This window comes from Rhipicephalus microplus, unplaced genomic scaffold (assembly GCF_043290135.1).
Source record: "Rhipicephalus microplus isolate Deutch F79 unplaced genomic scaffold, USDA_Rmic scaffold_47, whole genome shotgun sequence".
NCBI lineage: Eukaryota > Metazoa > Arthropoda > Arachnida > Ixodida > Ixodidae > Rhipicephalus > Rhipicephalus microplus.
The window spans coordinates 3,196,384-3,212,261 of NW_027464620.1; the positions used below are offsets into that span (position 1 = coordinate 3,196,384).

The window sequence follows — 15,878 nt, forward strand, 5'->3', positions numbered from 1 at the left end:
TCAAGATCTGTTTCCACGAAGAGTGAATCTTCCACCATGTTTTGCTACGGCACGAAAATCGACCTTTACATCATTACTTCACCACATGGCTCGTGTTACCGAACCATTCCGTGCACTGTACTCCCCGCCTCGTACACTTGTCCCACCACCTGGTTTTTCGTCACTTGGCACTTCAGTTACTCACAACGCCCACCTCACGCCTCACACGCTCGCTACGGCTGGTATAGAGCTGAGGAACTCCGAAGATACTCAGCCAAGCCCAGGGCTTACTATCCACATTCATGCATCAAAACAGCCGAGCTCCAAAGTTGCGCAGCCAGAGAAACATATTCAAGCAAAATCCGACTAAAGTAAGCGTTTGTCGGTATCGCCGTCGAGTCATAGAGAAAGAAGAAGACAAGAGCGGACACTCCGCGAAACCTGGCCTCAGGAAGTGCGTCACGACTACGTAACGAACTAGTGCTCCCACCACACGTCAGAGGGCGCAAGCGCAAAAAAAAACACAGTTATAATCAATGCAACAGAATTGTTTTCACAAATTAATAATTACACGCCCAAATTTGGTATGTTCTTTATACATAAAAACGATTTATTCAACACACCTTACGCGATTATTTTTCTTCAGCCGTACTGTCATAAACACCATCTACCCAGCGACAAGCCCATGCATGACTGACAGCGAGAAGCTTTCGACGCTTTCGTCAACGTCGGCTGCGTCGGCGTTTTCAAGCGTGAGATAACAGGTGAGGCACGTTTTCAAGCGAAGCTTGTTGAATGACATGTTGTTGGTCTTGTTGGGTCATTTTTTCAGAAAACGGTTACGCCTGCGCGAAAAAGACACCATGCAACAAACATAGAAAGATGCACACACACACGTTGCGCTTCGTGTGTGCGAGTTTGTTTCTTACGTGGCGTGTCATTCACGCAGTTGTAACCTTTTTCTGAAGCTTGTAAGGACTGGGAGGTTCGCTAAAAAGAAAGTTTGTGGCTCTATGCGGCGGTTAGACGGGAACATTGTGCAACGTATGCAGTATAGAAAAGGCGGCACGGCGTCAAGCCGAGGCGACGCGTGCTGCGTCTGCCACGGACGCGAGCGTCTGTGCGCTGAGCATAGCTGGGCAGCTAGGTCGTAGGCTCGGTGCAAAATATTGAGAAGCGTTTGTTGGGCCTCGCATGCTTCACGACGCATTTCCCGAAGGCTCGGAACACGAATAATTCTTGGTGTGCCGGAGGCAAATCTGGACTAGCCAAGTGGCCATCATCTTCGTTTCTTCGCTAGCCTTGTGCCACTAGTGCAAGCTGCCCACAAATTTTTTTGACGTTTCCAATATAATTTTACCGCACAAATTTCAACTACGATTTTTCTTCCCAATGTACTGCTGATACTGCGTACGCACGAAGGTGTTCTAATGTTCCCAGGCCGCGATACCATTGCATTACAAGGGATAGCGGCCTGGAAACTTCTGAAGATCTTTGTTCGTGGTCTTGACGTATATCTTTGTAAGTCAGAGTTTTATGGGTCAGAGATGTATCACTGGTTTTGTATTGTGCATCGATTAGCTAATCATTCAAAGGGGTTTGCTGGTACACTTATGACGTGCACATATCTTTTTTGTAATTTGACAGCGAAGCATCCACTTACTAACATTTTCAGACCGCGCTGACGCCATGCCGTCCGGCGGTCCAAGCTACGGCAGCTACTGCTGTGTATCGTGGTGCTTCAACAATGGCAGAACCCACAAGAAGCCTGGGACGAGTTTCTTCCGCGTACCACGGGACGGCAGGTGTGTTAAAGCTTTTGTATGGTTTGCATGTCTGTAGGCTTACTGTTCGTACTTGCTAAGTGAGGGTAACAATAAAAAAATCACTATTCAAGCACTTCCCCTTTCAGCTGATAGTTCATTGCCAATGCAGGATGAAAGCATGGATGCAGTATGCTGGACGCGATGATCTCCTGAGTAAGCCGGCCAGCCTATTGTACGCAACGTACAGGGTTTGTAGCGACCATTTTACTGCTCAAAGTTTCATGGACCCTGGGCACACAAGGCTTACAAGAATGGCTGTTCCCAGTGTGCAACCAGCTGCACCATGTAAGTGATTGACTGAAACTCAAATATGTGCAATAGCAGCCACTTGTATTGAATCAGTGGCGACAGTTAACCGTGAAGATCTCTGTAGCCGATAGAGAAACCTCACTACAGAAGTAACACTTGGAAAGTCTTAAGTTCTGTGAATTGTGGGCTATTACCTTCCTAACAGCAGCTTTACATTTCTGTCATTTTTTGATGCTCTGGACCTGCGCAACTTGTTTTGAAAGACTTTAAAGGGCTATTTCACGTTATCTTCAAGCCTGAGTGCACATGTACGTATACCTTTCATCAGTGAAAGCTGCCACTGTTGATAATTCCAAAAATCACAAATTACTTGTTTCCTAGTTGGTGCCGTCTCTTTTCTTCCACGTTCGACCAATTTATGCGTTTGAAAGAGCTGTTTAAGCTTCCCCATGCTACAAGCTTTGTAACTTGTACCAACTGCACATATATGCAGGTTCTCTGAGCGTCGCTTCAAGTAGTGACTGTGACATGGCTGCAGAAGCTGCACTGCAAGGTGCGGATGAGCTTCAGTTTGTGTTATTATAAGCCTCTTACTGACACATTGTCGTAATTTCATCTCTTCAGGACCTGCGGTAGAGGCTTCACAAAGCGGCTCCCACACATTGAGGTGCCCCGATGAACAGGGTGCGTTCAGTGTCGCGATTTCTTTTTTTTTTTACCCAAATTGACTGTTGACCAAACCTCTGCAGGTGGCAGCTCCCTTGTAGCTGGTGAAAGAATTTCTGATGATTTCGTCTTGCCGGAGAAAACCTTAACCAGTCGTTCAGCTGTCACAAAAGGAACTTGTGTGGCCGGTAAGTTGTATGTTCACTTCAACACCAGAGTGGATTGATATAGAGACTTCCGCAGGCCGCTCGCAAGATTGTTCCGACAGCATTGTCCGAGGCACTGAACAAGCTTCACAAGACCCTCCAGAAGACGTCTCCGCCAACAGCTCCACGCCTGAGTGCCTTAGAGAAAATGGTGACTATGCTTTTATTGCAGCAGTTTTTAATGTGCTATTTTATGTTTAGGACATTCTGAGGAAACTATCCTCAAAAGGACACTACGTGTGCACTTACAAAATGTAAGGGTGGGCTCTCAGTGATTTTCATTTTTTTTGTGCATTGTCAACATTGTGAATGGTTTGTTTTTAGGTAGTGGAATCGAAAACTTTGTACCACAGAAAGTTGTGCACCTTGGGTCTGAAAGAGCGAGGAAAGTGCTCGTATGGGATTAGTTGTTCTTCGCTTTTACATCAATTTTTTTGTTTATTGCAGTGCGTTCCTGTGTGCCAGCGACAATGTCTCCATCAATGAAGTACAAGCAAACCATTAAACATCTGCAAGCCAAAGTAGCAGCACAGCGGAAAACTATCAAAAGACTGCAGAGACAGCCTCACCAAGCACCGTCATCGACTACGAAGGCCCTTGAAGTTATCCGACCGCACGTCACCGAGGAGGTTTTTAAACTTCTTTCTGCACATGTTCGCTTGAGGCCCAAATGCAAGGGCAAGCGGTTTCCCGTGTGGTTCAAGAAATTCGCTCTTCACTTAAACTTCCGAGGTCCGCGAGCATACCGATTTCTGGCTCCGTATTTTTCTTTGCCCTCCCGGCGTTCATTAAGGAGGTGGCTAGCTAATGTAAAGATGACTCCAGGCATAATTCCAGGAATCCTTTCTTCCATTGCAACAAATACTCAAGCTTGGAATGAACGGGACCGAGTGTGCGCTTTAGTTTTCGACGAAATAGCACTCAAAAAGAATTTGTACTATGATGCTTCAAGAGACGTTGTCCAGGGTTTTACAGATGATGGCACTCATCGCACTTCAACCATCGCTGATCGAGCACTGGTTTTTCTTCTTGTTGGTGTTTCGAGAAAGTGGGTTCAACCGGTTGCTTTTACTATAGGGCACACATCAACACCATCATCTGTTATGCATAACTTGCTGGTGTCACTCATTTTGGAGCTTAGGAGCATTAATATTGCAGTGAAAGCAGTCATTTGTGACCAGGGCAGTTCAAATGTAAGTCTCGCTAACCAACTAAAAGTGACTGTAGCAAAGCCTTTTTTTGAAGTTAATGGTGAGCGGGTATATTACATTTTTGATGTTCCGCATTTAATTAAAACAACGCGCAATAATGTCCAAGCACACAAGTTATACATTGGGGATGACATCGTTAACTGGTCGCACATTGTAAGCCTTTACCAATCCTCACATGAGTTGCGGTTGCGATTGGCTCCAAAGTTGACTGAACGGCACGTTCATCAGAAACCTTTTTCTAATATGAAGGTCAGCAGAGCAACTCAGGTCTTCAGTGCATCAGTTTCGATTGCTATCACGGCAATGGTGTATGCGAAGGTGCTGCCTGCCTCGGCCATCACTACAGCTCAATTTTGTGATCGTATGGACAGGATTTTCGATGCCTTGAACAGCTCGAGTAAAAAAAGAACTTCGCAAAAGCTGCGGCATGCAATCATGAAAAATGATTCAGAGCTGATTGACTTCCTCCGAGGCCAGCTTCCCTGGATTGCATCATGGCAGTTTGTTGGCAGACGTCAACCACAAACCATCGTAGGTTGGCAAATTACAATTCAGGCAATTTGTCAACTATGGGACGACCTCTCCAAAAATTACAATTTTGAATACCTGTTAACACGCAGGCTTCAACAGGATCCTCTGGAGAACATATTTGGCCACATTAGGCAAAAACAGGGTTGCAACACCAACCCCAATGTAGCACAATTTATTTGTGGCCTGAAGCACATCTGCATAAGAAAACTCTTCAAGCTGTCAGAATACGGAAATGTCGAGGATGATGAATGTGACCTCCTCCAGGAACAGCTGTCGCCATTCTCCCTCACCAGTGCGTCTCTTGTGGATAATGAGGAGTGTGCACAGCCACAGCCTGACGACTTTCCCGCTCTAGACGATCTCTCTGAACTTGCGACAAACATTCACTCCCATATTATCGATGACTCCGCTGCATATTATGTAGCTGGTTTTCTCATCAAACACTTCCTTCGGAATGCATGTGACGGTTGCAGTTGCCCACAGTTACTGAAAGACGACAGTGAGACGCTTAAGGGTACCCACCAGTATTTCACAATGCTCAAAGCATACCACGTCCCCAGCAAACTTTTTGGGAATCTCACTGTGCCATCAGAAGCAGCTTTTGCATACGTACAACAACTTGAATCTCGCTTTCTTGCCATAATTGAGGCCACTGCACATCACCTGAAAGTGTGCGATGTTTTGTATCACCATCTGTCAAGTGTTGGCGATTTTCATTTCTGCTCTGCTGGGTGTCGCGCTAAGTTTCTGAAAATGTTTTGCCGGGTTCGTTTATGTTGGCATGTGCGTTTTGTGAACCGAAACTTAGACAGGGTTAGGTTCCAGTCTTCAATCTCGGGCATGCAGCTTGACAAGTTCAAAGGTTAGCAATTAGCGGCGGGTTTACACTAAAGTATTGGAGTTGAGCCGAATCCTGCAATAGCTTTGTTATGTTATTACTTCGTTACAGCAGACTTCATTATGGTCTTATATGCTTATATTCAGTTCAACTGGACTAACCACTCCTTCGTTGCATTCATTGTTTTGGTTACCCGCTATGAGGAGTACAAACACTGTGTATTCGCTCGAAGTGATTTGCATAACCTTAAAAAGAATGTTGGGCATCCTGTCTGTATTTTTTGTAGCAAATACGGGCGAACTGTACACTTTACTGTGGGTCGCTTGGTCACTGTGTATGCTTTATCTCTCCAGCTCAAGTAATATATCGATAACAAAACCGCTTGTTGAAATGTCTTCGAGCGGGTAAGGAACACAGTATGAAGTGGGCACGGTTCATGTTATCACGCTTTTCGTATTTTAGCTTCTCATCAACCTCCTCATCTTGCCCATCAAAATTTTCAAAAGAATACCCAAACTTGTAGTGTTTGATGGGGCTGCGGACGCTGCCATTTTATTTTTATATAGCTTGTGAGTGATAACGTACGATGTAGAGCCTTTGTGAAAAATAATGAGCCAAAGTGGTTTCCTTCTGCTATTTATTAGCCCTGTAATACCGCTCTCGTAGCACCAATTAAAGTCCACAATTCTGGATAAAGTGATAACTACAATCTATTTTAGCTCGCAAGCGTCACAGCAACACCCAAACGCAAATCACTTGGGATCTTAAGTTTTTGATGAAGGCGACGCATAACAAAAGCCACAAGACCTGCCAGTGTTGTAGCATAAAGTTTGTCTTTCACGTAGTGAGCAAGCTGCAAAGCCCTACCTTTCTGAGGACAAGCAGGCATCAAGTCTGCTTTTTTTCATTTTGGACTAGCTGTTCTTAAGCACAGCCAGCACACTGCACCTTTGCCTTTCTGTTATATTGTGTCGTGTGGTTTCTGTGCGCTCTTTTTTTCTATGCATTATTTCAGTTAAGCCCAGGCGTGATTCGCGACTTCATTGCTGTGTATATGTCACTTCTTCCTTCTTCATCAGCATTGTGCGCTATGTTTTTGCCATAGATCCTTAGTTACCCACTGGCCCGGTGTGTCATACTTCACCAGTTTCTCGGCTTCTGCCAACTCTAGCGATGTGTGCGTTGTCTGTGTTCTCTATGTATTTGTTACAATATTTGTTACAATTTATTTGTAAGGCGAGATGCATTTGTTGTCTACCTTTGTCATATTGTGCTTTTTATATTCTCATACTCTACCTTGCCTTTGAATAAAACATTGCGGATGCTCTGTTTCTTTGACTGATATATACATTGATCACTTGTTCCAAAAGAAAAACACAAGCGCGATGAATAAAACGATAGTGAATTATCATTACCTGCATCTCTTTTTTTTATAACTTAATCAAAATAAAAATTACGTCACGACCGATTCGCACGAACCACTGAACAAAACAAAACAGGGAATCGCTAAATCAAAACGACCTACAAAAACTATCCATTTGGGCGATGAATAGTGGTCTGAAATTATGAACTTACGACATAGCCAAACGTCGGTTATGCAAAGTAATTCAAAAGTTGCGCCAGTGAAACCGAAACCGGAAGCGCAAGCCACTTGCTCTCATCAACCACTAGGTGTGCTAGAGTCGATTGGGCCGCTGGGGTCTACGGGAGTGTCCACTCTTCACCTTTTTTATTTCTCTATGGTCGAGTTCCCAGTCACCCGAGAATCCAACTAACACTAGGCTCCGAAGGATCAACTCTCAAGCACTACCCTGGGCCAGAAGCGTCTATTAAGAATGGCGTTGCAATAGCCTCCAAAGACCTCCCTGTCGATTCTAGTGCACCACCTTCATTTTCTTTCGAGAATCCCGACAACCCAACGACTACCAACTATTTACTGGTCACATCAACTATCAAAGAAAAGCAGCCTCATGTTACTTAAGGAGTGCCACCTCGTCAGATTCCGCAACATCAGCAGTGTCATCAAGAACTCAAATAACTCCGGAAAGTACGGCAGTTACATCAAGCACAAAGACGAACTGAAATGAGATCACAAGCAGGTTCGCAGCTTAAGGATGGTCGTCAGGAACGAAACCAACTAAAGGAAAGACCAAGTCAGCATCTGAGCCATATTCGTAGAAGGAAACGTCAAGGAAGTCTTCTGTACCAGATATCTAGACATCATGTACAATTCTGCCGACAGAGATAGCACCACAGAAAACCACGAAACAGACTGAACGCTACCATTTGCAAAATGCGGGAACACAGACATCGTATCATCAAGATCAGTTCTCGCAAACGCAAGCTGGAAATAACACTTATGTCTCAGCCACGACACAGAATACAGCACCCACGACCGAAAATTTGGTGCCTACGACGTCCGACCTTCAAATACTGCAAGGACGTACAACCTACTTCGTTCTTCGCAGTTGCTGAAGCCGTGTTATGGTCAGTGCAGTTGTGCAGGACGTGGTTATCTCCTCTAGAATGCCACAGTCAGCCTCGCCCACCAGAACTCCTGCGTTAACCAGACTGCTGCACTCTCCCCTGAAGTTTGTGAAAGTTTACAAAACTCCCCTGGAACATAAAACCAATTGTGAATTTTGACACTAGTGAGTTTTCAACCTCTCCTTGTTTACTTTTTCTTTTCGTAATCCATGCCTTCTTTCGGGGGTAGGGGGAACCATGTGACGTATGAAGTGATGGTTAGTAGAGGCTGAGAAGGAAGAAGTGACAGTGGAATAAACATGGCGTATGAGCCGGGCCACGTCTCCCATTCCTCATAGCATCACAGATATTATCTGCGAATAGTTGTCCAATTATAATTATTCAACTGCGCTGCACGCACAAATTTATTCAAAAAAAAAAAACGCCACCATATTATGCGTGAAACTACCCTCGAAGGCAGGTTTCTACATCTGCAATAAAAGGAAATTAAATTTTTGTCTTTGACTACTTATTCTGGCATCGCATCATGAGATTGCCATTTTATTGTCGAAGTCACTTGCTACATAACCCGCTTGACATTGGAGGGTAGTTGCACACAACAACCATGCAGAAAACAAAACACAGCTACCAAGCAAGGCGTAGTAAATGGCAGTAAAAGCAAAATAGAAGCTATTTTAACTATACTGTAATAAGGATGTTCTTCTTAGCATTGTTTATTTAAAAATTCACCCCACTTCTCAGTGAATATTTACGAGAAATGGCTGCTCTTTGATTGTTGTGTTGAAGTATTCTCATTGTGTATGAGAAAAGTATTTGTTTTCGACAATTACAGCTTTTACAGCTATGAGCGAAGATTCCCAAGCACGAGAAAGGAATGTTATGATTATTTACTGTCTAATGCACTATTGGCATCAAATCCTTGCGTGGGATAGCTCGGAGCCAAGCTTTTTCTTGGTGCGTCGGGCAGAAAAATAAGCGTGGCTGACGGTCACTTGGCGTGACGTAGCACGCGGGGAAAGGAAAGTGTGAAGAGGCCTCAAGAATTTTTAAAGTGTATTGATTGCGAGCAGTGTTGGGCTGCGCATTGCCACGAATACGAACAACGCTGGACCTGTTTAATATTGGAGATTAATATGTAAGCACTGCTGTGCTACAACAATATGACGAACTGTGAGAAGCAGTGCCAAGTGTCTGTCTTGTTTAAGCCTTGCAAAACGCGTGATAAAGTGTTCAATGCCCACTCTTGCTGTCCTGGGTTTGCATAAATTGTGTGTAATCTGTGGCAAATACTCGCATAACATGGACCTGTATGCGTCTATGCGCCAGGCGTGACGACTTCAAATTGTTTCATGACATCTAAGACAGGCATGCTATGTTATTTCGTAATGATCTGCCAGTCAAGTTCATCATGCACTCATACCCTCATATGCCGCTTTTAGTGTTTACCAGTTAAGGTGGTGACCACGAGAGCAGGTAAGCGTAGGCGGCTTGATAAACAGACATGTGGAAAAAAATGTGCATTTAATTCTCAAAGCAATGCAGCACTCTTCCAAAATCGCGAGCATTGCCTAAATTATGCAAAATAGTATATAAAGCTCTCCCCACGTAAAGATATCGGAGCACTGGGTATTTTTTCTCTCATTTCCGAAAGCTTGATCAATATGTATCGTGTTTTTGGTCATGCCACGTGTCGCATGCCTTTCGGTTAACAGAGGCCCACTTCATCAGTTTAAAAGCCTAACCAGCTTTCTCGTGCTCTAACTCCTTGCGAAACTCAACTCTTCTTATCGATGTGTGCCACTGGAACAAGTTACGAAATCGAAATTGCATCATTTTATTGAGCAAACGATTACGTGTATTCGGGTACATCCTTTATTAGAACATGCCATGACAGACAACTTAATTTTGTATGAGCACTTCAATTGGGCGGTAACTACTGTAGAATGCCTACAGTTTTGTCACGAGAAGGGTAGTGCTACCGCACGTTTGGACAGGCACGTTGTACAATTAATAATAAGCTCTCTAGGAATAATTTTTACAGGTTGGCGTAAAGACGCTCGTCTATAACGTAGCGGGTCGCGTCAAATGTTTTATTACTCTTGGCAGAAATGTATGAGCAATTTGGGGGGGATGCAGTGAAATGGTGCAAATTCACGTCAACAGATCAACTTTTGGTAATGCGAATGCGTCGACGATGACGAAGAGCGGCGAACACCACGATCAGAGTGAAAATATAAATGCTCAGGCAGTTGTATTTGAGTTCGCTGCATTAATTTGCGAACAATAAGTGTGTGCTTGTGTAAAAAAAACAATACAATGGACTTAAGAATATCCTTCGAATCAAACAGGCGCGTTTGCACGCTGTCTGCATTTTTGCACAAAGCTGGAAGTTTCCTGTAGAATGCCTTTCGTGTAATCTAGCTCGTTGAAACTCTTGGAACTCGCATACCCCATTTATATTTCAGACACGAGGCACCACCTACGCAATGGCGAAAAAAAATGGACGCCATCACACTAAGACTTGAGCGAGTTGCGCCACCGAGGCAAGATCATGGCAAAAAACTTAGAAACTCGTTGGAGGACTGTCCGTAAGAGCGACGGTGGATAGTTTCACAATACTTACGCTTTATCGGAGAATCACCCCTCAGATTTTTCGTATAATCTCTTTCCCTACCCCATAGGCACGGCCGTATATTAGTTAGCGTGGTTATGATATGAGACAGTGATGCCCACTTTATTGATTTATTTTTGTTCTTTGTGTCTCATTTGCCTGGCAACAATATGATATACCAGCCTTTGAATGCCCAGTGAGTACCTCGGAAAAGCATTAAAAGCCTGCAGTGAGCTAGGTGTTCCCGAATTACACTCGAAGCTTTTATATTTACCAAAATTCAGTGGCACCAATAGAAAAGAAAATTCCTATCCCATCACATTTGCCTTGCTTCAGGTGGTGTGTGTAGTGTCCCTAATTTTTCTTTCTTCTTCGCTTTGTGATTTATCGATAGGTTTGCGTTTTTTCGTCTTACCTGAACGCTTTCTCTGTATATTAATTTCGAAATAATATTGTGTCTTTACTAATGAAAAGCAGCGTAACCACATTTACTATACCATTTTTAACCTCGTGTTACTAAGAGCTTATTCATTCAAATGCCTCGGTAATAACTAATATAGGTGGCTCGTTTTAACTTACTCGCAATATGTCATTGTACGTACGCGTAAGTGGTCGAGACAGGCGGACGAGATACGAGAATGCCCAGTAAAGTAAGTACGCTTGAAGGAACAGTGACGCGTTTGTCATTCTTTTATTCCTTTTCTATGTGCGTTGGTGATATTAAAAGGGGAAGCTTTGGTGTGAAGCTTCGTTGGTGCTTGTAACGAGCTGTATCGAGAGAGACAAAGCTCTTGACGAGACGCTCGTGTTTCTGTACAAAAACCTGCGATGACCCAATCGTCATCGGGCAGTAACGAGGCCGTTTATGCAATCACACAAAAAATGTATTTACAAAAGACATGAAAAGTTTAATAATAAATCAAGTAAGGAAAAAATATAACACGCTTGGAATGCTGGTGTGAGAGTCACAAGAGCATAAATACGGAAAGAGTTCACCGGAGAGGAAGGCGGTGGTCAAGTCCCGGCGGCAAACTCAACGCTGGGAAGGGACGGCCGACGCTTGGGTAGCCTGCTAAGTTCCATGACAGCCGCGGCCAAGAACGCGGCTCACTGTGGAGGTCGTTGACCTGGAGCACGCCTGGCGTTTGCCATGCCTATCTCGAACGCTGGCTGGCGCTCGCTGCCGTAGGTGCCGGTCTCGCCTGACGGAAACGTCCTGGCGACGTTTCACCCACGCCAGGCCCGAACTGCAAGGACGGCTGGTATGGCCCCAGGTGGGAGCCCGCTGAGACCTCGAGTCCGCAACCCGACGGGTCACTGCTCCCACGCCCTGGTTCTTCAACCTTGCTTCTTCCTTCCAGCTACGTCTGCCTCACTCCTTCTTCTTCTTCGCACCACCCCACTACCCTGATTTTCCTGCGTCGTCTTCTTCGACTGTCTCTGTGGCGCGCACTTCAAACACAATTCTATCTTCCTGATCACGCACGGCCACTTCACTCATCACACATGCCCCTCCTTCGGAAAAAGTTTTTTTTTCTAAAAAAAAAAACTTTCTAGCCACGTCTTAGTCGCTATCACCACGTGTCCGCACAAGACCACTGCACCGCACCAGTGAATAGAGGTGATATATGTCCACAATAAATATTCACACACCCTCACACATAAAAAAACAAGGAAAAAACATGTAGTCAGCCATGGCACGATGACTGTTTTCTTCTGATGAATAAACCACGTGGTTCAGAAATATACATTGTAGACAAACTGTAAACCAGTTGCAATACACTTTCGTGAGTGCTTAGGTTACCGCCTACTCATGAAATCGGCACCTGAATTATCTGAGCGTCTAATATGTTGAATAACAAAAGAATAATCTTGTAATACCACACTCCATCTCAGTACTCTGCTGTTCAGGTGTTTGTCCTTAGCTAGATATTGTAATAGTTGGTGATCAGTTTGCACAACAAACTGCGTTCCGTACACAAAGATGCGAAACTTTTCTATTGCCCACACTAGTGCCTACAATCTTAGCGTTGTGCTTGACTCTTCTCTCCTGTCGTGCGCTTCGTTGCTCCTTCGGCGGAGCCTTCCTGGGCACTGAAAGCATAGGCTTGTAATCAGTCGCCGCACTGCGGCCGTTGTCCTGCTTGCTAGGAGAGTTGAAATCTTTGAAAACTGTGTAACTGTACACCCTCGGGCTGTTCCTAAATGGCGGCGTTCGGCTGAACGCCTTGTTGCCGCTGTTGTACGACGAGTTTCCACTTGACCGTTCTGATGACTTTGTGAAGATCATGGTATTCAGGCGAGGCGGCTTCTTTGGCTTGGCCCCTAGCATGTCAGACTCGCGAACGCCACCGCCGTTGTTAGATCGACGCGCAGTCATATTTCCACCTCCGGCTGCCTTGGACTTTCCGCCGCCGCCACTGGAACCTTGGCTGGTTCCGGAGTTCGTACCGGATGTCTCATTTTTCTTTGGAAGGGCCGGGGAGGCACAGCATTCTTTGGCTGCGAAAGCTGCTCTCATCGGAAACGGAAGTGGTACTGTCGACGCGAAGTCCTTGGTCTTGAAGGCAGCGGCCCTCGGAGGTCCCTGCACGCGCGTCGCGGTGCTCGGCGACGGTGACTTGGTGGGCGGCTTGCTCAACACTGCTGCCAGAAACGGCGGTAGATGCATGTGGCTCGCCGGTGTCTTGCTCTCATTGCGAGGGATCCTTGGGTTTGGTTCACGAGGCCGGTACGGTACCGATCCGCCACAGCTAGTGCCCATGGCGACAGCCACTGCAGCGAACTGCTTTGTGCTCTCTTTCCATGTTGTATCAGGGTCGTGAGCCTGACGTGATCCGGGCACATTTCCCACTATAATGTCGCATAAGGGGGAAATCATGCATTTTACGATGCATACACCTGAAAAGTATGGTGAAAAAATTTCCACCTTTGCCTCTGGAACCTTAATTCTACTTCCATCCGCCAAGAACAATGTTGCCGTGGTTCCCGTAAGTGCTCCGTCTGGCACGAGGGAACGCCGTACAATCATCGTATTACTTCCTGTGTCCCGTAATACTGAGGCAGTCTTGCCGAATATCACGCCCTGCAACACGGGCATCTGATGCTTCGTCATCCTTGGTTCGGTATTCACTGCACTAGCCATACTTTCTTCGCTTTTTTCGTCCTCCACCTGCTCGACTTCGTTAAGGTTCTCCCTTTGCGACCATATACATGAGGCTTTCCGGGTAGTGCTGGGTATCTTGGTGCACGCTTGGGTGTCGTGCCCAAATTTACGACAATACCCACAGTATGGTTGCCTTGTCCGAGCGCGGCATTCTGCAGCTATGTGACCGGCCTTGTCACACACAAAACATCGAGTGGAAGCCTTTGAAGTTGAATTACTGCCTTTTCCTGCAGGTGTGTTCTCCCCTTTGTCACGGAAAACAAGCAAGTTTGATTGCCGCTGAGCTTCTAAAAAATTGTCGGCCGCTTCCGCCATCTCTTCAAGCTTACGGCAGTTTTTCTCTCGCAAAAATAGCGCCACCTTATCATGACAGTTGTTTATAAATTGCTCCGCTACTATGAGATTCCGAACTGAGGAGTATTCCTTTTCCGTTTTCGACATCTCAACCCATCTGTCGAAGAAGCTTGTTAGCCTCGTTGCGTACTGCACGCTCGTTTCCCCATCTTGTGGCTTGCTGTGTCGGAATTTTTCACGGTAGCCCTCCGCCGTGAAACGAAATCGTTGCAGTAGCGCAAATTTGGTTTTGTCATAATTGAGAGCCTCTTCTGGCGACAGACGACCAAAGACCTTGAGAGCCTCCCCGCTCAAACACAAACTTAGGGCCGTGGCCCACTTGTCTTTTGGCCATTCTTGACCGGTAGCAACATTCTCAAACCTTTTTAGGTATGCGTCTAAGTCGTCCCGGTTCTCGTTAAACCCTGGCATGAAATTGTGAGGATTAATGGTAGGAGATGCTCGAACTTGTCGGCCTTGTTCAGCCATCACTGACTCTCTAACGCCTTCAGCCTGAGCGAGTTGAAGGCGCAACTGTATAGTCTTCTGGCATTCCTCCTGAAGTCGCCGTTCTAACTCCATCTGCTCCATCTTCTCTTTCCTTGCTTCACGTTCTGCAGCCCTCTCTTCTCGAGCTCGAGACTCCCGTTCTTCTACCCAAGCCCTTAACTCAGCTCCCTCTAGCCCCATGCGCAACGCCAGTACCGTTAAATCCGAATTCATCTTTGATCTGTCTTTTTTTTTAGCAAAATGTAACCAGGGAACAGTAACTGTTAATGCAATAAACGGCTTCGTCCTGTCGCCTTGAACGCCAATGTAACGAGCTGTATCGAGAGAGACAAAGCTCTTGACGAGACGCTCGTGTTTCTGTACAAAAACCTGCGATGACCCAATCGTCATCGGGCAGTAACGAGGCCGTTTATGCAATCACACAAAAAATGTATTTACAAAAGACATGAAAAGTGTAATAATAAATCAAGTAAGGAAAAAATATAACACGCTTGGAATGCTGGTGTGAGAGTCACAAGAGCATAAATACGGAAAGAGTTCACCGGAGAGGAAGGCGGTGGTCAAGTCCCGGCGGCAAACTCAACGCTGGGAAGGGACGGCCGACGCTTGGGTAGCCTGCTAAGTTCCATGACAGCCGCGGCCAAGAACGCGGCTCACTGTGGAGTTCGTTGACCTGGAGCACGCCTGGCGTTTGCCATGCCTATCTCGAACGCTGGCTGGCGCTCGCTGCCGTAGGTGCCGGTCTCGCCTGACGGAAACGTCCTGGCGACGTTTCGCCCACGCCAGGCCCGAACTGCAAGGACGGCTGGTATGGCCCCAGGTGGGAGCCCGCTGAGACCTCGAGTCCGCAACCCGACGGGTCACTGCTCCCACGCCCTGGTTCTTCAACCTTGCTTCTTCCTTCCAGCCACGTCTGCCTCACTCCTTCTTCTTCTTCGCACCACCCCACTACCCTGATTTTCCTGCGTCGTCTTCTTCGACTGTCTCTGTGGCGCGCACTTCAAACACAATTCTATCTTCCTGATCACGCACGGCCACTTCACTCATCACAGTGCTGTTACAAGGGGAAGTTTCGGGGAAGCTCCAGTGTTACTAAAGGAAAAGCTGTGGTGTGCAGCTTCGTTGGTGCCATTACAAGGGAAAGTTTCGGGGGACGCTCCGGTGTTACTAAAGGAAATGCTGCGGCGTGAAGCTTTGTTGGTGCTATTACAAGGGAAAGTTTCGGGGAAGCTCCGGTGTTACTAAAGGAAAGGCTGCGGTGTGAA

The 15,878-nt window shown here is 46.0% G+C and overlaps 1 protein-coding gene across 2 annotated transcripts; it reads left to right on the forward strand.

Moving 5' to 3' along the window:
* The first annotated feature begins 383 nt into the window (after nt 1-383).
* On the forward strand, nt 384-6,920 carry LOC142788203 (uncharacterized). 2 transcript variants are annotated; one of them, XM_075884774.1, is made up of 8 exons: nt 393-743; nt 1,655-1,784; nt 1,915-2,090; nt 2,548-2,607; nt 2,679-2,738; nt 2,804-2,908; nt 2,964-3,077; nt 3,374-6,920. In XM_075884774.1, the coding sequence occupies exons 2-8, from the start codon at nt 1,669-1,671 to the stop codon at nt 5,533-5,535; spliced, it is 2,793 nt and encodes a 930-aa protein (XP_075740889.1). In that variant the 5' UTR covers nt 393-743; nt 1,655-1,668; the 3' UTR covers nt 5,536-6,920. The 2 variants fall into 2 exon arrangements, with proteins under 2 accessions (XP_075740890.1, XP_075740889.1); XM_075884775.1 differs by having other exon boundaries at nt 384-743; nt 2,804-3,077; nt 3,374-3,408.
* Nucleotides 6,921-15,878: the final 8,958 nt, after the last annotated feature.